The sequence below is a fragment of the Platichthys flesus genome, chromosome 5, assembly GCF_949316205.1.
Source record: "Platichthys flesus chromosome 5, fPlaFle2.1, whole genome shotgun sequence".
NCBI classification, from domain to species: Eukaryota; Metazoa; Chordata; class Actinopteri; order Pleuronectiformes; family Pleuronectidae; genus Platichthys; species Platichthys flesus.
The window spans coordinates 4,116,545-4,141,660 of NC_084949.1; the positions used below are offsets into that span (position 1 = coordinate 4,116,545).

Below are 25,116 nucleotides of genomic sequence, written 5' to 3' on the forward strand. Positions count from 1 at the left end.
TCTTTATGAGATACTTTGTAGTTTTGAACTTTCTAAGTCCGATTTACATACACATCTTCGTTTAGTGTGACAAAAATGTCTCTGCAAAACTATGAGCCATTTCTGACAAGCAGTGCTAAAAGAGTAAAATATTCAGGAGTGAGAAACCAACACATGGTGCAGAGCGAGGTGTCTTTTGAAGCCGTGAACTGCACTTCTCTCAAAACCACAGCCTGAAAGGAGACATGTGACCTTCTAGATAATAGGATTTTTTTCCCTCTTCAGTCTTGAATTGACACTTCAACAAGGTGCAGGTCTGCGTGTGACAACGAGCAAAAGAGGCTCTCTTTTATTTGTACACCTTTAAAGAGATAACAGGAAAACCAACAGCAGATACACAAGACATGCATTCATTTGGGCTACTTTGTTGAACATTTAGATGAATGTGACATACTGTTATGTTATATAAACAGAGGCGTCAGTAGGGATCCTTAAGTCAATATGCATGAAAGGGAGGTAGAATAACTCCTGCATAAACATTCTACAGGTCATTTTTTATGATGTCAGTGTGACTAAGATCACTCTGAAACCAATCATACTCCCATAACGTTTCTCCTAAGATCTCCCTCTAACACACACACACACACACACACACATTCACACACACACATTGACACAAACACACACTCACACACTCACTCACTCACTCACTCACTCACTCACTCACTCACTCGCTCGCACGCACGCACGCACGCACGCACACACACACGCACACACACACACACACACACACACACACACACACACACACACACACACTAAAGACAGTTGCTACTTCATGCCTTTTTTATATTTAAAACAACCAGCTACAAGTAAATCGGTGCCTAAGCTTGTGTGCATGTGTGTGCCTGTGCAAGCATGAACATCGGTATGAATGAAAGTTACTTCAATTCTAAGCGGTGCTCGCCACGGGCTATGTGTGAAGAGAACTCGTAACGGTCCTGGCTGCGGTGGCCACACACATTGCACTCCAGTGGGTCGCGGAAGCCGTGGCATCCCATGTGGATGGTGAACATGACATAGTCCAGGAAAATCACCCTGCAGTGGCTGCAGGGGTAAGCTGCCCCCGTTCCTGCCTCCCCCTCAGCCCGGGCCACTCGCAAAGCCTCCATTGGTGACAAGGGGATGGACTGGGCATGTGGGTGAGGGACGCCGTTCTGGCGGTTCAGCCCTCCCAGCAGGTGTCCTAGGCTGTACATGACGGGCTGGGACATTTGGGAGCTGTCATTGTGGAATGAGTCCATGCAAAGGGGTTGCTGGGCGTTGTGATGGAGGCCCAGGAGGGACATGCCCATCTTGTGGCCGTTGGTGAGGCCCAGATGGTTGATGTCATTGCGACCTAATGGGATGGGGTAGGGCCTGTGGGAGGGAGCCGCGTCGCCTTCTGGGCCTGTGAGGATTGGTTGTTGCTGATGTTGGCCGTCGGGCCCCGGAGATCCTCCCAGGGGGTCCTTGACATCAGTTTGGTGGACCAGCTCCCTGTTAAAGCTCAGGTCCAGGCAGACACCATTGTCGCCTACACCAGTAACACGAGAACAAAGACTCAACAAAAGAGGCTTTCACACACCACACACTGATTGTAATACAGCAGAGCAATAGCACAGGCAGCATGCAGAAGTTAGGAAAAGTCGAAAAGAAACCTTTAAGGGACTCTAAAGGGTCAATGAGAAAATGTGCATCCCTCCACCCAGGCAACAAAAGGGAAAACCTACACCATGACCTGAAACACACCACGTCCACAGGACAAAAGAGCATCCTGAGCCAGCAGCAGAAGTTGGAGGACGACAGAAGGCTGAAAGGAAGCAGACGACGCAGATGAACAGACAGGCACCTGCTCACGTTTCTCGCCTCATGCCTTTTCTCTCTCTCTCTCTCTCTCTCTCTCTGCGGTTTCAGAAATGACTTCTCTCACTCCCTGTGGTTGTCATATTGAAAGATCTCACTTCATTTGTCAACCTGATGGAGAGGAGCAGGAGGGTTTTTTGCACAAACGCCCTCGTCTGCAAGTAGCTTGGGGCTTGATTGTGTCAGTTGGGCTTAAACCAAAAAGGTGAAAGCCACCTATTGAAAAGCATTGTGTTGTGTGTGACCAACTGTAACGTTTGGGAAATCACTGTGCCATGTCAGCCATTTACTGAAACTGATCTATTTTTATTATCCTAGCTGCAATCAGAACTTGCAAGGTGAGAAAAATGATGTTTCAAGTATGAGTGTCTCTTTTCTCATCTATCCATTCATTTAACCATGCATGTTTACAAATACCCACCTATGACACAAATCTGGTAGAGAATTGAGGGCAGTGGAGACCATTCTGTGATGTGTGCAGGTATGAGGCAACTGCTCTGCCCTCAATTCCTGTTTGACAAGAGATGAAAGCCAGCAGACACAAACAAACAAGTAGCTCAGACAGACAACTTGAAATAATCTACAAAACATGAATTCTGCCTTGTTAAGCAAAAATGCGAGCAAAAAGCACAAATGTTACATATAATTCCAAAGGACTGTTGCATATTATAGTAGTAGCAGCTCTTTGATTTCGAAATATAGATGTCCATAATCACTAGCAATTAAGTAACCCTATAAATTCAACTACAACTGAAGGCTTTCATAATATTCTGTGTAAATCTAAAGTAATACTGTCAAACTGTTTAAGATGATGTGTTGTGACTTGAGCTGCTCTTACCGGTGAACTTCTGTGGCATCGAACTCTTTCGTTTGGCTACGTTGCTTGCGAGCCTGTCAAGCAGCAGAGCACGCTCAGTGCCCATCTGATTCCTGGATGTGTGGCTGTCCTCTGCTTGACGACAAAAGAGTGGATGAGTAGGTGCAAGAAGGAAAGAAGTAGAGCTCTTCTCAGGGAAACAGTGTCACTGGTGACGAAGTGCAAGGAGTAGCAACTGTTTGCCTTCCAGAGCAGAGTCACCGGGCAGAACCAGATAATAATCTAAGATCAGATTCCTGGTGCTGTTTTACGTCACCGGTGCAGGAGAGGTGACCACAGGATGAGGATGTACTCCCTCACCACTGCGGCACTATAAGAAATAAACCTACGACATTTGTTGACCACAGAAGCAGAGCACATATGGTGTCACGCAACTGTGCCAATGTCCTGCCAATATGTGAAGACTTGTCTCTGGGGAAGTTACACATGGAGGGGGTAGTTTTGTGTGTACGTGTGTTTGGTGGCTGGTATAAAGCCGTACATGTTTAGCTTCCCCCTAGTTGCCACAGACATGTAAAGTGGGCTTCACAGCACTCTCTGACTCCACACCACAGCAGCCGTATCCTATTTAGCTGTAATGATGGGGTAACCACCATAAACTCATTAATGTAATGAGGCTATAAAAACAGGAACTGTTAGCAATAACCTCTTTAACTGTGCGCCTGTTGCATATTCACATGTGTGACCATCATGCCTTGGTCTGATTACATGTGTGCGTGTGTGAACAGTGTGAACCTGCACATGTTGGAGTTGTGAAGATGTTTCTGTGTGAGATGGCTACTCACCTCTCTCAGCAGGGCCTTTGCTCTGAATGTACACATGGCACCTTTCTCTGTGTTCTTCAAGAGAGCTGCGCTGCTTGTAGCTGCGACTGCAGTGGTTGCACTTAAAGGGCTTTTCCACTGCAAGCAGGGGTTTCAGTTAATCACTTAGACATGAAACATCTAAGTGGTACACAGAGTATTATTTCCTTAAGTACTGGGTTTCATACAAAACTGATGATGTACATTACTAAAGACCGTGCGGCATGTCTGCAGGTATAACACGTGAACTGAAACTGAATGAGTAAGATGTCATATGTAATGTGTGCAGCAGTGTGAGAGTGCACGGCAGGATGTTACTGGAAAAGCCATGCCAGCTCAGCAGGCCTCGTGTGTTCAGATTCGAAAACAGAGAGAAACCAACCAATGTAAGTCTGTACACAGGTGCATACAGTAAAATTGCATATCAGCTTCACATGAGTAGATGAGTGTGCGTGTGGCTGGCTGGTACCAGAATGGGTGCGCAGGTGCCCGCTCAGAGCGTCGCGTCGGCGGCAGGCGTAGCTGCACATGGGGCATTTGAAAGGCTTCTCCCCGGAGTGCAGTTTGATGTGGCGAAGCAGGTTTCCCTTCTGGGTGAAGGAGGCCCCGCACTGGGTGCAGTGGAATGGTCTCTCACCTGAAGGAAGAAGAAAAAAAAGCAGCATGAAAACAACCCTTCACATTTCACATTAGAACATCAGATTAACTTTTAAACATTCTGATTTCACATGACATTTTGAGAATTGTAAACTGCCTGTGCTTGCAGATTTGTGTAGCAGTGGATTTTTGCTGAACAACACACTGATTAGGTGGTCACAGCTTCAGAAGTTGACATTTTCTGATGGCTAATATATATATATATATACATTTATATATTCAATATATATGTTTGTAAATTAGCAAGTGTTTTAAAGCTAAACTTTAATAACAAATATGTTTCCAGTGTGACTGGAATGAATTGCAAAAAACTGAATCCTTCACCATCTTTGAAAAGGGAACAAGGCAACATCCACTTTGAAAGTCAGAAACCTAGAAACAAGGTTCTCATGACTGAAACCACACACATACCAAGAATATTGTGCAGTTGACTTCCATGTTGAAAACATGGCTTCATACAACTTTACTCTGAACACAGTGCACATTTTTTTTTTTCATACTGTTGCTGTGATCAAATTATTTATTGCATTTGCTTTTATATCTGAACAATAATAGAGGGCATTTCAAAACCTCTAGCTGCTGCTCTGGTAAGGAGATGTGCGTCATGTTAGATGCAGACTTGCGTGTTCTTCATCATAGTTACTCAATCAAACATTTTGTCCATGTCGATACAAGCCACTATCTCCCAATCAACAGTGCGATCGTTGCACAACAGTTGTATTTTAGGTCAGATGTTGGGGCTGTGTTCCTGTGCTTACCCGTGTGGCTGCGTTTGTGCACCAGCAGTACGTTGATGCTGACGCAGGACAGGCCACAGATGTCACAGTTGAGCTTGCCTGTTGCCTGAATGCGGGGCCCCTCTGCAGACTCTTCTGCTGCGTGGGCGTCTTGCAGGGCCGCGCTGTCGTAACGGGAGTAGTCCACCAGCGACAGGTCCTGCGGCTCATTCAGGGCATCACCCTCTTCATCCCCGTCCCCCTCCCTGTCCTCATCATTGTCGTCCTCTGTCCTTTCCTCATCAAGTCCTTCCTCCATGCCGTCCTCACTGGCCCCCTCTGCTTCCTCTTTTGGTACAATCTGTCTTTCTTTTTCAGCCTTGAGATACTGCTCGTTATCTTCCATTTCCTCTGCCTCAGTTTTTATCGCACCTACCGAGGAAGCAAGGAGAAGCAAAGAAAATAAAGAAGCAGTTGATCTTTATACATATTAAATAACTGGAACATTGTTATTAAATAGCACAGATTTACAGGGAAATGACACATGTTGTAATGTACAATACCTACACTGTATGACAGTTTAACAACAAATTATCATTATTATTTTTAAATCTATTTCTAATACTGTACAGATAGTTAAGCGTCTTCAGGTAAATTTGTGATATTGGGCTATGAAATTAATTTTTTATTTTCAAATAAGTGGCTGAATATGGTTGATGAGAATCCAAGCAGAGAGTGATGTCTTCACTTCTACATATGTATTTATAACTGACAGAACGACATTAGTTCGATCATATCTCCTAAGTGTGGGTAGCCTAATTGGGCCAATGCATAGTGTCACGGAGAGATTCAGAAAATGCTTGAGATAAGGGGAAGGCATTTCCTCTGAAACACAGAAACTACAACCAAGGCAGGAGATACACAGCACGCCTTTGAAAAGAGATTTCAGAATGATTGTTTAAAGCCTCTATTACAGGGGCTGGAAAACATCCAACACAGTGTTATATCTCTGCAGAGCACCAATCTGCTGTCATTTAAACAGCTTGCAAGGAGATTCCTTCCTTCATTCTTTTCCTTGACCTTTTCCTCAGCTACAGACAACTGCAGGTCAGAACGCCACACCACCCAGGTTCTGCCCAGATATATGCATACCTCTCAGCATCACATGACATGCTGACATGCAGGGTCCTGAGCGCCTGGTTTGCAGGACCTCTCACCTAACCACTTGCTAAGTGTCAACCAACCCCCAGTGAGCTGAGTTCCATCCAGAAACCACACTGTGGTCTTGGCGGTGACTGGTGATGGGCTGAAGAGCAGCACCCTGTATTGTGGAAGGCGTAAAGAGGTGCTATGGAAACTTAGAGCGCCGAGAGGCCCAATATAGAGTCCAGAGTCTCAGAACAGTGAACCGCAGGCTGCGCATCAGATGCAGAGCGGGCTTTAGGAAGTGCACCGAGTAAGGCACATGGGTAGCAGTCGCAAATAAATCATAAAGCTGTCTGTGACACTTTTTTTAACTTGACAAAGGCCTGTTGGGCTGAAATAAATCATGATGTTTAAAACAAGGTGGTCACACTTCCTGTGTGATCCCTGTTTGAAGCGGGGCTACACTGCAGAGAGTCTATGAAGAAATTGAATAGAACATTATATGTTAGAATGATTTGATATAATCTAGACATAAGGTCTATATAATAGCACAGTGATAAACCCAGACCTCGGCTGAGCTGGCTCCCATGTCACAGCTCTCCAGCCAAAAGTGAGGAAAGCAGATGATACCAAATACTGAGAAACCTGGTTTACTGGTTTCTCAGTAACCAGTAGTTACTCGTTTACTGGTTTAATGCAAATCAGTTTGCATTAAATCAAATATCATGATGACCACCAGTGCAGGTGAAAGAAAAAGCAAACCTCAGTGCAAATAGAGCGCCTCCCACCAACATGAGATGGATGATATACTTCAAGCTCTTGCACAACATTTGTCAGCCCTGTTCAATCGATATTTTAGTATTTTCAATCCCTGTTGGATAAGAATTCCCATTGGCATCCAGTCAATTTATTTTCTCATTTAACTCAAAGAATAACACCCTCCTCCCCCACACTTGGCTTAAGAAACCTTTAAAAACCCATCAGAAAATGCATGGTGACCACAATAACTTGTCATTTTTTATTTAAGCTCCTTTATTAAAACTAAATTAGAATTTAGTCACGATGGCTAAATTCAAAAAAGAGGACAAAATGCCAATCACAAATATATGGGTGTGTGTGTATGTCTGTGTGTGTGTGTGTGTGTGTGTGTAAACCTACACAGATCTATCCCATCTTCAACGCACTGTATCCCATTTTCGCCGTAAAAGCTGTCCTCCTTCTCTTCTTCCTCTTCCTGTGACCTCATATCTGCAGTATCACTGCAAAAGTCTGAAAAGAGACACATTGTGTGTAAATACTGACTGTTACTTTTTGTGTCATTAAGGGAAGTTCAACCCAATGCAGGAAGGCTTTCTTGGAATAATGGAACATTCAAATCATTTTAATGAATTAATTCAATTCATTGTGTTGGAACTCTTCTTCACCTTGCTGTTTCAAGTTCCTCCACACATACTCCTTCAGCTTTCAACACACACTACTTTCAGTACTCCCCTGTGTGCTCAGGCAGGATGGTGGCAGTTGTGGAGAAATGTGTGCAGCCTGAACATCATCACTTTCATACTAAGGACACAGAATCAGATACTCACCCATCCTGTCTCCCTCATGGGAGGCAAATTCAGGATGTTTGTCTGTGTTCATCATGAATAGAGATCTTCTGTTGAGAGGAATCACAATATTTGACAAATGAGAATTAGTTCCGAACACAAAAAGTCCAAATTCACACCAGATTCCTTTTAATGGGACTTTTTACAAATTCTGTCATGATGCATTTAACACATTCAAATGTTTTTCCTTTATATATTCATAATGAGTTTTTTTTTTTTATACAATTGGAATTATATAACTTTTCTAATGTTCGTCTCACTTCTAAAAGCCTCCTTACTATTTCCACAAAGAATATGAAAAAATAATTGTATTGCACTTTTCCTGTTGGTTGGACGGCAGAAAGAGTAGTTATAAGAAAAAAGAAAGTGGGTAAAGCCCATGGTTGATTGCTCGGCCATGTAACTACATTTAGCCTTATGAGAAAGACATGAAGTTCGCTGCACATGTATTTCCTGTCAGGGCTGTCACATAGGAGCAAGTGTAAAAGAGCTTTCCACGCCAACAGGCAGTGAGACTCCAGTACTTAAAGGTAGCTTGAAAATATGATAAAAAGGAATACAATATACAGACGTGCATTTTTTTATCTAAGCTTAGAAGCCCAGTATCAGTTCTCATTGATCTGATCAAATTTGACCAGTGTATGAGCACTTTTAAACTTCTAGTGCCCAAAAATAAAGATTTAAAACGGTATAGTTACTCAGAGATGTTTTCAGCATTAAGAGAGCTCTAACTTTAATTACATTCAATGATGACAAAAAATGACGATAAGAAACTTTCTCACATATTTAATAAAAATGTGAGATGCAGATGTCTACATTGCAAAGTACTTTTTGGTTTAACTTTTTGTTGGAATTTCGAGTGTCAATAATGATAAAGTGATCTTACCCACTTTTTGCTCAGCACCTGGAGGAGAACCGCTCTCACAGTAGGAGATTCCAATCTCCGCCGCCAGACTTTATCTGAATATGGAATAAATGCAAGGTCACTGGAGAGATCCCTTAAAGGAACAGGAACCCATTTTGAAGGAGGAGCAACAAAAACACAAAACATGCTCATATAGCAGAGCAGCAACACCAGCTCTTAGAGTATTTACATCATGTTAATGATGTAAATACTCATTTATTAAACACAAGACGTCTAGAGCACTAATATTATTATATTACATTTCTGAGTGAAACAAAGAACTGATATTGGTAGTGATGGTTCCACATCAGTTCAGGCAGCTCACATGGCTGCTTTCCTGTTTCCATTTAAAGAGTTATTACTCCATCTTGTGGCCAAAATAAAAAGCTAGTTTCAACTTTTCTATCTCCCAATCAATAAAAAAACTGCACACAATTGAAAATCCAGACACAGTTGTAGATCAGTTCTTTGGGGGGAAAAAAATCACTTCAATAACTGAGGGAGTTGTGCTCTATTCATGTGAGTTTTTATTTTTTTTATTTTCTTTGGACAAAAGCATCTGTCAAATATATTGTTTAATAAAATAATGTACCTGAACATGCTGCCAAATTAAGAAACATCAGCATATCTAACTAATGAGTGTTGGATGCTCGTTCTTAAGAGCTTTTCAGACACAGCTCCACCAACTACCAGTCTATCGTTCCCTCTATTGACTTGAAATAGACCAGTTTTAATTATTGTGAATTGTGAGTGAATAAAATAAGTTCTATTTTACTTTTGTCTACTGGAACAGACTCGAATAGATGAGCTGGGGTAAAGAAAAATATACGGAAGGTATTCGACCACAGCCCCTAGTAACGTACATATTTATCATTATTTAGCGTGCAGGGACGGTTGAGGAATCTGAGCTCCAAGTAACTAACAACACTCCCTACAGCACCCACCTGAGTGGTGCACAGCCTTGTAAGGCCTGCCTGCTGCCCATGGCCCGCCTATGGCAACCAGCCATCAGCCTGAAGAAAAAAGCAAAAAGGAAGCCCACTCACAAAGGCATTACAATACATGCTGGGTTTCCATGGCAAAATGGAGGCAAAGGATCACAGAAAAAAAAAAAAAAAGGCATGTTGACCAATAAAAGCCATGATTCAAAACCTTACAGGCTGAGTGGAGGGACTATCTGCACACGCAGCAAACAAGAACAAAGCAACACCCTGATTCACTCTTTCACGTTCAGAAACACACATGTGAACTATCTCAGCTTTGCAGCGTTGTTAAAATGTATCCTTTTGATTCCACCAGTGGGAAGTTTTTTTAGGACCTTTGGGGGAAGGGCGGCAGTGGGGAGGGGGGGGGGGGGGGTTGTTAGACTGTCCATTTGCCTTATAGTAGCAAGAGAGGAAAAAGAGAAAAAGATATCTGGGGGCAAACATAATTGTGGGTGGGGATGGGCCAGGGCTGAGGGGAACTGGACTCTGGACGCACACACATACATGCAAACACACCCATTCACACGCACATAAACACACAATGAGACCCTGTTGAGGGAGCAGGCATGAGCTTGTTTTGTTGTTTGAACCATGCTCCAGCCCCGAGGCACATACATGTGTGCTGGGCATTTGGGGTTAATTAAAATGGAACAGCACTGTGTTTTTGTTTTTTTACTTTTTATGGACAAGAATGCTTCATCAAGTAATCGCCAAACATGCAAATCAATACGTCTGAGCGCCCCTCACATGAAATAAGTTGAACGCGACTGAAGAGAATGGCTGGGTGGGGGAGAAAAATAAATGTATTCTGTGTGTGAGAGGGTAATTCAGCTGTTTCTTCTCTAGGTGCACTCAGGATCGAGAGAGGACAAGTGAGGGAGAGTGTGTGTCTGAGTAGGAGAGAGAGGTAGAGAGAGAAAGAGGGAGACAGAGGGAGAAAGCTTTAGCCTGGTTTTCCTCCGCTGTGCCTTTCAGCTTCTCTCTCACTGTAGAAAGAGGCGTGACCATGGACCAGTATAAAGTCCAAGGAGAGCCACTCATGTTGAGCCATTCTCAGGAGCGAGTCCTTTGCACTGCACACAAGCAAGAGGAGGAAACTGCAGCTGTCTCTTAAAACACTGCCTTTTGATGACCTGCTTTGCATTTGGACACTTGTAGACCAGATTTTTTGGTGTTTGAGCAGAGGGTGGGCGAGCAACTCTGGACTCGAAGACAGAGCAAGACTCACCTGAGCACACTGGTGGATATCCTTCCTGCAACTGATCATTCCAAAATAACCAAACCTAGTTCTTATCACCAGCACATTCGCCAGTCGAGCAGATCAAGAGCAGGCTCCAGTTTCTGCGCTGTGAAATTGAATCAGAGGAGACGAAGAGGCAGTACAGCAGAGGCATTGTGTCCCTGCAATTGAAACACTAACCAGCTGAAAATATCAAAGACCATCCTGGACAAAGAGCTCTTCTCAATCCTCCCTTGCTTGTCAAAAATCGGCTGTTGAAGTATAAAGTGATCAAAAGCTGCACGACATTCAGAGAGAGCAGGGAGGCTAAGGGGACCATACACGAGGGAGAAGGACTGTGTGCAGGTGCCAGGGCTGCCATGGTGCGTGGAGGTGGTGTAGCTCCATCCTGCAGAGGCCTGTGGGTGTTCGGCGCCCTGTCGCTGGTGGCGCTGTGCTTGTCGGACCAAGCTATTCGTTGCCCCGTGTGCTCAGAGGAGAGGCTGGCCAGCTGTCGTCTGCCAGACGGCTGCGAGGAGACAGTGCGGGAGCCCGGCTGTGGCTGCTGTCCCACCTGCGCCCTGCCTAAAGCTGCACACTGTGGCGTCTACTCACCCCGATGTGGCACAGGGCTTCGCTGCTACCCGCCACGGGGTGTGGAGAGGCCCCTGCACTCGCTGATGCATGGCCAGGGGGTGTGCACCGATGAGCGGGAGGTGGAAGAGAACTCAGGTGAGAACAAAGGGGTCAGAGTTTGTGTGAACTGAAGGGAAATTCACCTAGTTTAGACATTGTCGGTTATAAAGAGCCTCAAGGAACTAAAACATTTCCAGAAAGTATGATATCTCTACAAAGGTTTATGTAAAGATGCTCTAATTATCTGCAGCATGTAACAGCCGTCAGCCACTGCGTCCAGGGCTGACCAACCCTCTCAAACACTGGTCTTTCTCTTTCCGTCTTCCTCTGTGGATCTACGTCGGGCAGACAGGAATATTTTATGTCTCTGCTGCCTGGGCCTTACCTGAGCTGGGCAGGGTCAGAGTTGGGGGGTGTGACAATGTGCTGCTTGTTTACCCTAATCTCAGCTAAGCCCTGAACCAGAGCATGCACACACACAAGCTCCTCACGCATGGCCTGATGGGAGAGTGCACACAGTCCCTCTGCTGTCTTGTGGATGGTCATTTTGAAAGGGGCCCTGCTGTAAGATGCAGCGCAGGCTTCAGAGAGGCCAGCGGAGGAGGTGTGGTCGTTGATGAGGTGGGCGTGTGTGTATGTGAGAGAGTGTAGTGTGTGTGTGTGTGTGTGTGTCTGCAGCGTATGTCTACACTCTGTATGACTATGTGATGTGTTAGTGAAGTCCATACATGTTTTAGTGTAGGAGTTATTCCTTTGGTTAATGCTTATGCAACACTTACAACTCACTTTCCCTACCTACCTTGTGTGTGCAATTATCTCATAATGCTCATGCTGAAATCCTGCAGGTAGTCATGTAGTGTGGGGAGTGAAATGCATTGTGGTGGCCTCTGTGTGTGTGTGGGTGTGTGTGTGTGTGCGTGTGTGTGTGTGTAATGGAAGGAGGTAATAAAAGCTGCTGTATGAAATGACTGAAATGGAGTGGGGCCAGTCTGGGGCTATTAGAGCTCTCTGCAATCAGTAATTCACTTGCTGCTCTTTCATGGATGCCACGCCCCCATTCCTCCTGGTCCTGCTGCACATATCTAGCTGTCTAACTATCCTCTTCTGATGTCATTGTCTCTATCACCCTTTTCTAGGTCAACGTCTTGTCCTCCTCTTTGTTGTTGCATTCCTCTTGCAGAGAAGAAAGTCTGTTTCCACTTTCACACAGTGGGATGTCTTAATATTGGATGTCTTATCTGCATATCCAGTTGCAGTTCACTGCTTTGACGTTAACTCCTTTATACTGATGGGACACGCTCTACTGTTTATCTTCCTCTGCCTTACACAAAGGGTGGTGTTGATTTCCATTATGCCGAATGAGACAACTGCTAAAATGTGTCTTAGACAAGTTGGTTCTTTCATTTGTTCCACATTATCGACTAACTGGCCTGGTGTTGCTCCCACTGAGTCTAGGCTCCCAGACATTTACTGATACTGGCAGTAGGCTATCTGCTCGCGTCAGAACACCAATGATTTGAATCTTCAATGCAGCATCTGTTTTCCCTGGCCCTGGATGCTCCCCTCCCTCCCTCCCAACCCTAACAAGCCTTCAAGTGCATCGCCCACCACGTCCAGCTCCTTCATGAGGATGAGCTCATCGGCACTCTTGTTGCCAGAGCTGAAATGAGAGCCTTCTGCTCTCTGTGCAGGGCCAGTATAGGTTAGGCCCGGCACATAGCGTGACTAAATGGAATCAGAGAGACGGGGAAAGCTGTTTAGAGTATGATAAAAAAGGAGGGCTTGCTTGGTCCACATCTGTCCATCAACACAATTTTATCTTGCAGAACATTCTCCCTGAACCTTATTTATGCTCTTTGATGCTGCACTGTCCGATCAGCCGGACCGGAACTGGGTTGTATGGCACTGGGGGGAGTCTCGGGTCCTTTCTCCAGGATCCGAGAGCGGCCGTAAATGGAACATTTTGGAAAGGTCCGAAGTTTTGTTTTTGGTGTTCTGTAATCTGAGTGCAGAGTTCTGTCTCCACACTCCTCCTTACCCCTGGAGTCTGTCATAACAAAGCAGGGAAGCTCTGCCCAAAAAATCTCACTGTAAATCAATTATTCTGGGCAGCAGCTCAGATCCGCTGTATAAGAATGTTCAATGTAAACTATGGTAGTAGAGGGACAATTATAAAGACATTGGGGAAAGGCGTGGAGCCACTCCAGTCACAAGCCGGAGATTTCCTTTGTGGCGCATTCACTCTACTAATGCATTATTAAACAAGGGGGTGCATCTCCTGAATACATGTCTGACACTGCCCCACTCCTAGCAACAGTGAACATGCTAGATAAAAATAGAGGAGGGTTTTTAAAAACCAAGAGAATTCATAATGAAAAGGACCATGAGGTAGATCAGATGTGGACTTGACTAATAGTTACATCCTTGTGTGACAAATGTCTGTGCTGTCTTTCAACTGTCACTAGTTGCTAACTACTATTTTGAATTTGGGTCAAAACATTAGCATTGTTCTCAGAAATATGTTTATATTATTTATACTGAATTTCCATAGTAACAACAAGCACTATCCAGCATTGCACCTCTTTTGCCAAGGTCCAAAACAATGTTAGTGCTTCTTAACAACCCATTCTTAGAAACCCTCTCTTATACTTAGAATGAATCATCTGTGTGTTGGCGTCTGCTCCTATATTCCAGCTGAGTCTGCCTCAAAATCATACTCAAACGCTTCCATCTGATGTTGAAACAGATATTATTCATAAACCGATACAGATGTCAGATATGAAGTTTTACACCTACAGGCACAGTGTTAGGAGGTGAGTGAATTAAACTGTCAGTGGAGCGAGCCTCAGTCCATCTATGCTCAATTTACCGGATACGGGTCTTCATGACAGCAGCACCCTAACCTAGATTTTCACTGCTCCTATTAGCAAGCACTCCTTAGCACATTTAAGTAGATGTGAACTGGTTAAAGATGTGCATTTAGTTTTGGGGTGAATCATATTCTCAAATTTCTTTGAGCAGATGTCCTCTAATGTTGTATATTTGCTTTCTTTGGGCTGTGCAGCACGTTTGTACAGCTGGACCTCTTATGCAGGAGTAAACGTGATTAGCTAATTGCTGTCCTCTGCAAGAGAGTGACCCCCTCCTGGTGTTGGAGCAGAGAGATCCACAAACAATCCTACATTGTCCTGACCGTGAAACACACTTAATCTGAGAAGGACAGCAATCACCAGGGACTGATAATTCATATTTAAGGCCAGGATTACACTGATCAAAACCCTGATTATTTATAGTTATTTTTGCCTTCATATATGATCAAATACTGTATTAGCTCTACCTAATATTCCAGGAACTCAGCAGAAATTTTAAATTATGTATCAATTTCCACTCCTTGGCTTCCACTCAAGAACCTGCTCAAATAATTGAATTCATTCAGTCCATTCAAAATTAAGTTAATAATGTGACTCAAAAGAGTTTGACCTTATTCACTGCAGCTGCAGGTTTCACTATCTTCATAGATCCAATGCACGAACAATGCATCAACAGATGAAGAATACCTCGGAAAAACCTCAGCTTACTATGAAATAGTTTACTCACAAAATCTGAACTCAAATACATTAATTGACCCTGAGGTTACAAATGACCTTAACACAGTTCATTTGATAATATTGGATTAAAGACATAAATTCAGGCATCTCAGAACTTGCCTTTTTTTAAAATATTACACAATTTTTAAAAGCAGAAACCAAAGCAACCGACCTGTTGTCCTTGTGATTCACCTCTTAGGTTTCCTGACAAATAAAAAGAGTTGGCCTTCTTTCAACACACGCTGCTAGATTAACAGTGTTCTGAAAACTGCACCGATGATTAACTGCTTCAAAGAAATCTGTTGCCTGGAAATCAGAAGTCTGATACTCTCTCCAAGCATCCAGTGTTGAGTGAAATGTTTGGTAGTAAGCCTAGTTTACTTTTGAGCTGCCAGAATCTCATGAAAACAAGAATTGGTAAAAACCTAAAGTATAAGTCTGGAACATTTATGGGCCTGCAAATTTCAAGATTTGACTGTTCGTTCCTTTTTTTTTTCATAGAGACCAGTTGGCATCTTGGTTATAGCTTGTTTTTGAAATACCACTGCAGTGCATGGCGGGCTTCTCGGAACAACACTGGGTAGTTTCCACTTTAGCTGTGTGTGTTCTCGCGACAAGACTGAGGTTCAGAGGAATAGGCACAACTCAACAAACACTGGACAGCGGAGCTGACAGAATCACAGTGTCCAACAGACACAACCCTGACTCTGTGATGATGTATTACATTATACATACCTACATACATCTAATACATCTATCCATAAGTACCTGTAACCACACAGGGAAGTCACTGCAGGCAAACCAGTGGAGGTCCAAACTTTGTTTTGATTTTCACCTATTTTAAGTTGCCATTGTTTATGGACCCCTATACATTTTTTTTATTATCATGACCAAAGTTTGTACTGAGTAAAAAAAGTTACAGTTGAGAAATAAACTGGTAAGTGCTCTTATGTAGGTGGAGCCATTTCTGTTATGCTCCCTTTTCATAGTGACATCAAGCAACACTTTGAACAGGGTTTCATTGGACATTGAGTTTGACTGTACCTGTCACAGATAACTTCAGTAAGCAGACAGGACGACCTGACGTAGAAGCATCAATGTTGATAAAATATATAACTCATGCCTTGAGTCTTCTCAGGGGCAGCCTTACCAATTGTTTGTTACTTAACTGCAGTTGGTAAGCTCCTCTTCACGTAGACCACAACTCAAGTATAATGGGTGATATATTTATCTTGCTCTGTAAGTGTGTGAGTTTAAAACATGCAGGCCGTGCCTTGGGAGGCAGAGCAGCTCGGCTGCTGTTCTCAAGGTTTGATCACTGGTTTCCTCGAACTTAGGCCAAATCCAATATGCAGATGGTGATCTGTTGTGACGACCCCTCAGTTGAGAAGTCAAACAGCAATAACATTAAAAGGGTGCCTCTCAGGTTTTTGTAGAAGTATAAACCATTGCAAAGCACTCTGCCAGTCTTTCTCAGCATAACTAAATATTTATTTGACGAGGATTTAACACATAATGTTTACACACAACAGTGGAATCTGAAATCTCATGACCCCTTTGGTCCAGTACGTCACTGTTTTACCGAGTACACAGAGAAGGTAAACAAACTGAATCTGTTGAAAATGTAGATGGAATGATGTAACAGGACAAACTTGTGTGAAGTAGTTTGTCCTGTGACAGCAAATACATTCATCAAAACAGATGGGGCCTGCCAATAAATGATCAAGATTCACAGAAATTATTGCTTCTCACACAACAAGTCCCAACACTTGACGGATACATTTGCTGGAACCGACATGTGACAACAAATATTTAAGAAGGAACTGGATTGAGCAACAGGTTTGGAATTCTTTCATTGATTTGAAAGGATTCAGTCAGAAGTTATACTGTTTACCTACAATGCTATTAATACCAATGGTTTCACAAATGAAACGGCCGATGAATTTAACCTCCTCATTCAGTGGTAGATAAATACTCTTTGTTTTTGTTTGAATGGGTCTTGTTGAAATTGTTTAAACACCAAAGTTATGAGGTGAGGGTTGTTCCTGATTCGTAGTACTAGTTCAATGCCTGTTGTAAACCAGCCTGATCGCTTGTCCTGTATTAATGCTGTGGAGCTACTTCAGAATTATTCCTTGTCATAAGTGAGTACTATTAAAACAGTTCTACAATATACTGTCACTTTTCTAGTTTGTGTGCTTTGAGCTGTTTATGAACAGTCTGGTGCAAATTAAAGTTAGAACTTTGCGTTAATCCCACCTGGTTTATCTGCAATGAGAGACTGAATTTGCTTCATTACTGTTCGCAAGTGAGGTTTAGATTAAAGCTTGATTTCCTTATTTTTAATACACTGCATGAAGGCTATTTCAGAATTTTGTTGAGCAATCGACACAATCTTCAGACGCAAGTTCACAACTTTTCAAAACTAAAATCTCTAATTCAGCTCGATATAAATTGTGCTTTTAATTTGAAGATAAATTGCCGATCAGGAAGTGATTCTATTAATGTTGTTGCCATGACACATATCAGCACCCAGTACACCCTTAAATGGTTGTGTCAGTCCGTTATAGGGAAATAAAACAATTATCAAAATAATCTGGTGGCTGTTTTGACCGCTGTTTGACCCAACTGCCGACCACTTCTGAAGATATTAGAGAAAGACATGTCCCCAGACTGAAGGCCCACTGCCCCTACTGACAACTACCTAGTCGTGTTAAGTCGTTTAACTTAAGGGTTTGTGAGATGTGCAATCCCTATACAGATAGACAGAAAGACAGACAGATGATGGTGGAATTAGTAGGTGGATGATGAAGGTACATTTACTACAGACTTTTATTTATCTTTGCTGTGCACCTGCGACAGGCAGTGCACAGGGGTTACTCCATGGCTGATGTTACACTGTAGGAATCAGATTTTAAAGGCTGCTGGTCCAAATCAAATGAAACCACACAGAGAAGTGGCAACTTCCTCCATGGAAACCAGCAGTGGTAGCAAACAGGACATGCCACCCCTGACCCACTTCGAAGTCACTTTGGCTCACCCTGCGAAAGAGCGTGGAATCGGAAAATTGTGAACTGGCAAAAGACAAGAAAGAACAACTTGGAACGAGGGAAACAGCTGAAACCCTGTTGGCTCTTGTGGAAGAAAGTGCTGATGAGCAACAGCAACCAGACTAAAAATACAAACAGGCAAAACACACTTCCCTCCTAGACGAGCCAAGCAAAGCAAGAGGACGGTCTGCGAAGTTTAGAGAAACCCAGTCACCTTTCAACTCCACTAAATGGCCGGTAAAAAAAATTAAAACTTTGGAAGAAAATGGCCCAGGATCAATACCTAAATACAGTAAGGATAGCATAATCCAAACAGCTCCAGTGGTAACAAAAGCTAGTACTGATTTAGAAACGTGCAAGCATGCCATCATGCATCTTGGACCTGAGAAAAGGGTTTACATAGACGCTACAGCCCCACCTTCATTGTCTCTTGCCAAAAGCAGTTCACTGGATCCCTAGCAGTGGTTCAGTAATCAGGCCGAGAGCAGATAAAAATGACGAAACTGTTTCTCGTTCTTTCACTCCAGCGCTGATCTATAACATGCCTATAGGTTATGAGCATACACACAAACTCTATCTATCATTTGTCTCATCCTGTGCTCAATTTAACCACCTGTATACACACACACGCACACACACACACAGTTATGCCCACTTGTGACAGTGCAAATACCCTCTAACAACCTCCATCTGGCACAATCTGAGGTTGTTGTGGAAGGGTGGGGAATAAGGAGGGAGGGGGGCATTTCCTGAGGAAGCAGCTGGCTGCCTGCAGGGCCATGGAACAGCAGGATTATAGGGATGCAAAGGTGAGTGTGGCACAGACCACAATGTTCAGAGGGTGGCAGATAAGGGTCTGTAACCTTTTTTTAAAAGCCTCAGAGCTAATGGGGTGGCTGTGGTGCAGGAATTGAAGAGTGCTGGGGCGAGAGCTGAGGTACAGATTAACCCCCCAGAGCAGGAATACAGCGCAGTGTTTACAGTGTATGTAAATGTTTCCATATTCACCTCTATGGTATGATATGTAGAAGGACAAGGAGGATGAGCAGAACAGCTCCTGCTCTGTGTCTGTCACTCAGCCAAATAATGCAGATAATGGGTTGTGTAAATTATGCTAACGTCATAGCATTGAGCTGCACTGACCCTCATGCAAGTGACGCTCCTAAAATAATCCTGGAAAACTATTGATGTAATAATTGAATTGTATTGTTCACATTCTTGTTGAATTTGCGGAACCTAAGCATTATTCCTTGCCCTATAGCGATGGACAGGCAGGATGAGATCATCCCTGAGCACCCAAACAACAGCAATATCCGGTGCAGTCCACAAGACAAGCGGTGCATACAGAAGACCCTGGCCCGGCATCCTCTGAAATCCACGAATCAGAGGAGCAACACGGCCAGGGAGGAGACCAAGGCGGCGCTGGTGAGAGAAATAATCTTACATCTTATCAGTTTCACCAGAAAACAACAAACCCAGGCATTTCCTTGTGCAGTACGTGCCTCAGCCCCCGCAGGTGTTTTACATTACTCCATTATGCTGCCAAAGCCACAAGCAGAGCAGTCAGGTTATAAATTGTTAAAATTAGTTATTTACACACAATAATGTTTAATTGCGGTCTTGTGAAATAAAGTACAGGTGTACATTTACATCATCGTGAAATTCCTGTTTTAAGATAGGAAAGATCATGATCATAACATTCCCATTAATCAGTTACAGGCTGGTTTAACCACATTTTGAACAAAGAATGTGTTGAAGCCATGCACAGCAATTCCACAATCTGTAATTTTTACACTTATTTGGGCATTTTTTGGGGGATGTTAACGTTTTTACTTTAAAGGGGACATATAATGAAAATTCCACTTTTGTAGTGCTTCTACATTTTAATTTGGGTATCTGGCATGTCTACCATCCCGAAAACCACAACAATTTGTTGTGGTTCCTCAATGTCAGTAACGATACGCTAGATGGCGTTGAATGGGGTTACGACTGAAAAATACGTCATGTTCCAACCATGCCCATGTGGGGAGTCTCACTACATGGCCTTGGACCACCCCCCACCATCATCTCACCGACTCCGGGGAGAGACGGCCCGGCACCCCAGCTAGCGTTAGCTCGCTGCTGCTACCAGACATCTAAGTGGCCGCTACAGATGATTCAAAAACCTGCCACAAAGATTCATTCACATTCAATCTATTGCCAAAAAAACACTCAATTCAATTTGCAGATTCTGTGCAATTGAAAACAAGTGAGTCAAGTTAAAAACCTGTGTTAACTTGAGTTTGAGTATCACGCCAAAACGAACTTTGGCTCAAAAATAAACCATGATGGAACAATTAAAGTTTGAATTTTTCCAAGACAGTTAATCATATAAAAAAGAACTCCTCTGTGCAACAAGTTCAACGTGTTCCCAAATAATGAGCACTGGAGGCAATACACTCAGCAGGTAAATTATAGTAACTTGAACTGAACCCCAGCAGACAAGAGCAGACACTAAATCCAAAAACACTTCCGTCTCATTTTTTAGGCTTAATGCAGACTGAAGTTATCTTTTAAGATGTGGTGGCTTATTTTTTTTTTTTATCTTACCTTTACTTACTCATTATTGTGTTGTTCATTTTGGAAACTAGACAATCTTTTTACATCATTTCGTAGACTGCAGTTTCCGTAGGCCACTGTACATATCTATGCACATATTGATTTCTCCCACAGGCTCCGTGTCGTGCTGAGCTACAAAGAGCTTTGGACAGACTGGCATCAAACACCCGCACACATGACGATCTCTTCACAATCCCTATACCCAACTGTGACAAGAACGGAGACTTCCACCCTAAACAGGTCTGTCATTTCAAGCACACACTTTAATTCCCATTAAAAAGCCGGCACAAGTAAAAATGCCTATCTCTCTACTTCAAACAATTCCTTTCAAGCTACATCAGCAATGTGTGGGCCAAATCCCAAATCAGTCCTGCAGCCGATGAAATATTGTCTTCCAAGTTCAAGATCAACACCAAAGTGTGTCCAAGTCGCCTGTTAATGCCAGGGTCTTATTTTTCTAAGCTCAAATGAAAAGGGATTTACTTTTAGGAATCCAGAGTTGAACTATGCGTGGAAAGTGGTTTCCCCTAAACTGTTGAACAATAATCACTTTACTTCTGCTATGGATGCAATTAGCTTTAGAATGCAGTTACTTTCTTTGTTATTCTGCCTTTGTGAGATTGGGCAACTTTGCAGATAAGAGTCAGGGAAAGAGAGAACATAACAACACAGATAAGACTGCTCTGAGCTGAATATGCAATCAAAGCAGCAGTTGCTCAGCCAGTGATAAAAAAGGAAATTTCTGCTAAAGCAGCAGTCATCAGGAGTCTAAGTTTTGTTGGCTGTGTAACATGGTTAAAGTATCCTGGTCTGCACAGATTCTCAGGCATCTGTTTAGTGTTGAACTAAACCTGCACTTCAAGTATTGGGAAGTAAAGAACAGGTCATGAAGGAAACTAGGAATCATTTCATGGCAGAGTGGTTCTGCGATTATTAACTGGAAGCTTTTTTAAACTTAATCACTACAAAAAAAAACATCTCATGGTAAATTTTGCGTTACAATAATGGTTTACAGATCAAACAAGGTATCTGAGGATTTACACAACAAATAATGAAATTACTTGACATACCTTGCATCTTTAAATTCCAGCTGGGCGTGATTTACCTTCACTTAAAGCTCTGTTTATCATTAACATTCTCTTGATGTGGCCTGCTGATAAAATTCCTAAACCTGACCAACTCCAGTCATTTAACCATTTATGCAGGAAAATGCCAAGAGCTGTAAAACAATAAAAATGTCTGAGAGTACATGCCAGTTCTGATGTCATTTATATGGCCCTGCCAACAGAGCACAGACACACCTCCGCTTAAAAGATAATTAAGCTGCTCTCTAACATCTAACCTAGTTTTATATAAACCTGCATAAACAGATTCTTCGGAAAGCTCCACACGCTGTAGATGAAACAGGGATACTTTAACCTAATATCACTGTGTCAAATGATACAAAATATATTACAAATTATTTTTCTTGGATTTGATTACACATCGATCAGACACAGAGCAGGTTTTGATTGCTCTAATCTTTACTATCTGCCAGAGTGGGTGGTGCAGAGTGGACTTTAAGAGCTTTTTACACTTTGCTGATGAAAACGTACTGATGAGGATGTTAAAAGTGAACTGCAACAGTAAATTTGCAGCAAAGAACCTTAGAGCTGAGGCGAAGTGCAGAGTTGGATGTTATGTGGAACAGTGACCCCCTCCATATTACATTCAGTGATTTGATCCGATAAAATGTTGAGTAGATCAGCTTGAATATCAGCCCCTGCAGTTAAAGGTAGTGTTGGTCTTTTGTTTCAGAAACACTTTTTATCTTATTTGTTGAAATGCTCTTCATGTATTGATAGTGACATACGCTGCTTCAGAAGAGACGATAGTTGGAGGCTAGTGAGGATGTCACCAAAAAGTTGGCTTCTAGCAGGTGAAGTCAGTGAACTTTCACGTGATTTGGGGGCGTAACTCTGACCAGATCACAGATGGGAGGGGGTAGGATGTATCAGATGCATTATTTGAATGTGAAGCCTGTGTGATTACCAACCCTTGCCCCTAAGAAGGTGTTCTACAAGTAGTGTATTCTATTGTTCTTTGTGCCCACAGTGTCACCCTGCACGTGATGGCCTGCGGGGAAAGTGCTGGTGTGTGGATCAGAAGACGGGCATGAGGCTGCCGGGGCCGTTGGAGCAGCGAGGGGATCTGGACTGTCACCAGTTAATGACTGCCACCCTGAGGGATTGAGGAGTGGGGTGTGGCAGTGGGGGTGCAGGACCAGCTGAATTCTACTGCTGCTTATTAGTAGAACTATATGAGGAAAGGACTTCGCCCTAAAGCCTCACTTCAACGAAGGCCAACGGTACTTGACCTTGCGCAACAAAAAGGAAACCATCGAATTGAGTTCTTTTGCTATTTTGTTTCTGTGTGTGACAGTTTTTTTTTTTAGTGTTTTAAGCACTTGTGTATTGTTTCTACTTTGTGAACCTAAGGCCGGTAGTCCTTAGACTGGTGGCAGAAAATAGGCCCTTCTAGAGATAAGAAATGTAGTTGTGATATTTGTTTGAGAAGAAAATATGTTGTTTTCTCTAGTCTAACTTTAGTGTCGTCTTCTTGAATAGTGACAAGAAAATGCATCAACCCGAGCAGAGACCTGAGAGACAACAGGAACTGTTCATATTTGTTTCATTCTTTCTGGAGCTACTAGATCAGTTTTAATTACTGCATCAGCACAATCCAGAAAGGTTCTCAATTAAAGGACTGTGTACTACTTTATTCACACAATATGTGTAAATTGTTGTTATTTACTTTATTGTCCTATATTTTGTTAACCCCACCCATCTGGTAAACTGGTCAAAATAAACCATAAAGAAAGTTTACAAGCACAAAGTTTAGTTTAGAGACAACACAAGAGTAGCAATAATACATATCCAATCAAAAAAGAAAGAGGGGTAACAAAGAATTGCATCAACCGCCTGCCTTGAATTATCATATGATAAACCATAGCTCTTCACAACATGGGGACCAAAGTGAAAAGTGACACTCAAATGAAAAACTGTATCTTTAAAAAGCCTGGAACAGATCTGCTTCATCATCCTCTGGTTAACTCTGTGTACCCCTTTAGTTTGAGACAGGGCTCTCTCCAGTAGGAGGATTGGCAGTGTAGCTGGGCTAGAAACTCTGTACACTGCTGATAGGATAATCTTATTTTTCCAGCTGGTGCTAAGATTCCAGTGTGACACTCATGTTTGAATGAAAGTGTTTCAGCATACAGGACTTCTCTCCTAACAGACTGCTTGACAGATCTTTGGTGGTGCTATTCACTGATTGTGCCAAAAACGAAAACAAATATGGCTTCTGCACTTTTTGGGGCATTGTTTAGGATTAAAACAGAAGACAGACAATTTCAGGAAGTGGTGCAATTAGCATCACCAAGTGTGAGGGGCACCTCAATGTATGACCATCTGAATAAGTCATTGACAAAGGCCTTCCATGTGTGATTTCATGTTATTGTCAAAATTTGAATGTAACATCCTAAATTAGCTTTGCACTATCATTACAGCCACTGCAGTAAATAACAGGCATGATGTCTTTAAAGAAAACAAGCAGAGTGTAATAACTTGTAATGAATTTGGGGGCAGCAACGCAACATGTAGAGAACATGAAGCCTTGAATAGAGGACTCTGGTGTAGCAGTAAAGAGAGGAATGATCATAATGACCCTGCTCTGTTAATCTGTCAAGGCTAGTTAAGAGGCATCATAATATCATCTATGGAGAATCACACTAATCATTAAATGAGTGACTAAGCAATTCCTGAAGTGTTTTATACATGACAGGAGAAGCTGGTTATACTCGTATAGCAATTCGATTGTACTGGTGGAGTGCAGTACATGAAAGTAGCAGGTTTAAGCTAATGCTGGTGTTTGTCATCACCAGCTATGAACAGCCTGCTCCATCTGTTCTATGGGACACTTTGGCTATTATTGAGTCAATAAAAGATTCATCTGGGTGGTTACTACTGGTGTTATCTGGGCCTGAATTCACTGGAGAAGAGGAACATCCCCACACAGAACAGCGTAAATGCCAACCTAAGAAATCCTTAGCGTGCAGATTGCACTATAATAATATCAGATAATTTGAATTCAAATAAACTACCACACTCTGATTTTACCTCAATATAAGTTAAGCTTTAAATATGAATGTTTGAGCACGGCATCCTGAGGGAGTTTTTTTTGGCTCCACACAAGAAATAAGTAAAGTACCACAGAAATTATTATTAGTAGTATTATTATTTTTGTTATCATTTTTATTATTTCTCACATTTTTCCATATTTAATCTGCGCTAATCATTCCAAAATAAACTAGTATATCCATTGTCAGAGAAAAGAAGTGGTTGTAAAACTTTCAGGTGTAAAAAGTAGTCGCTCTCAACCCAGCTCTTATGGATCAATGAAATTTGACAA

General features: G+C 42.6%; 2 protein-coding genes across 5 annotated transcripts; one reads left to right on the forward strand and one right to left on the reverse strand.

The window, feature by feature from the left end:
- Positions 1–294: 294 nt before the first annotated feature.
- On the reverse strand, positions 295–8,659 carry LOC133954381 (zinc finger protein Aiolos-like). 4 transcript variants are annotated; one of them, XM_062388774.1, is made up of 8 exons: positions 8,578–8,659; positions 7,670–7,737; positions 7,242–7,352; positions 4,980–5,369; positions 4,034–4,201; positions 3,547–3,663; positions 2,723–2,833; positions 295–1,555 (listed from the first exon to the last, which is right to left on the reverse strand). In XM_062388774.1, exons 2-8 carry the CDS (start codon positions 7,722–7,724, stop codon positions 921–923), a joined length of 1,587 nt encoding a protein of 528 aa, XP_062244758.1. In that variant the 5' UTR covers positions 7,725–7,737; positions 8,578–8,659; the 3' UTR covers positions 295–920. The 4 variants fall into 4 exon arrangements, with proteins under 4 accessions (XP_062244758.1, XP_062244756.1, XP_062244759.1 ...); XM_062388772.1 differs by having other exon boundaries at positions 8,574–8,643; XM_062388775.1 differs by having other exon boundaries at positions 7,508–7,737; positions 8,574–8,640.
- Positions 8,660–10,607: 1,948 nt separating this feature from the next.
- On the forward strand, positions 10,608–24,671 carry LOC133954493 (insulin-like growth factor-binding protein 4). Its single transcript, XM_062388940.1, has 4 exons — positions 10,608–11,528; positions 19,331–19,494; positions 20,782–20,907; positions 22,762–24,671. The coding sequence occupies exons 1-4, from the start codon at positions 11,177–11,179 to the stop codon at positions 22,897–22,899; spliced, it is 780 nt and encodes a 259-aa protein (XP_062244924.1). The 5' UTR covers positions 10,608–11,176; the 3' UTR covers positions 22,900–24,671.
- Positions 24,672–25,116: the final 445 nt, after the last annotated feature.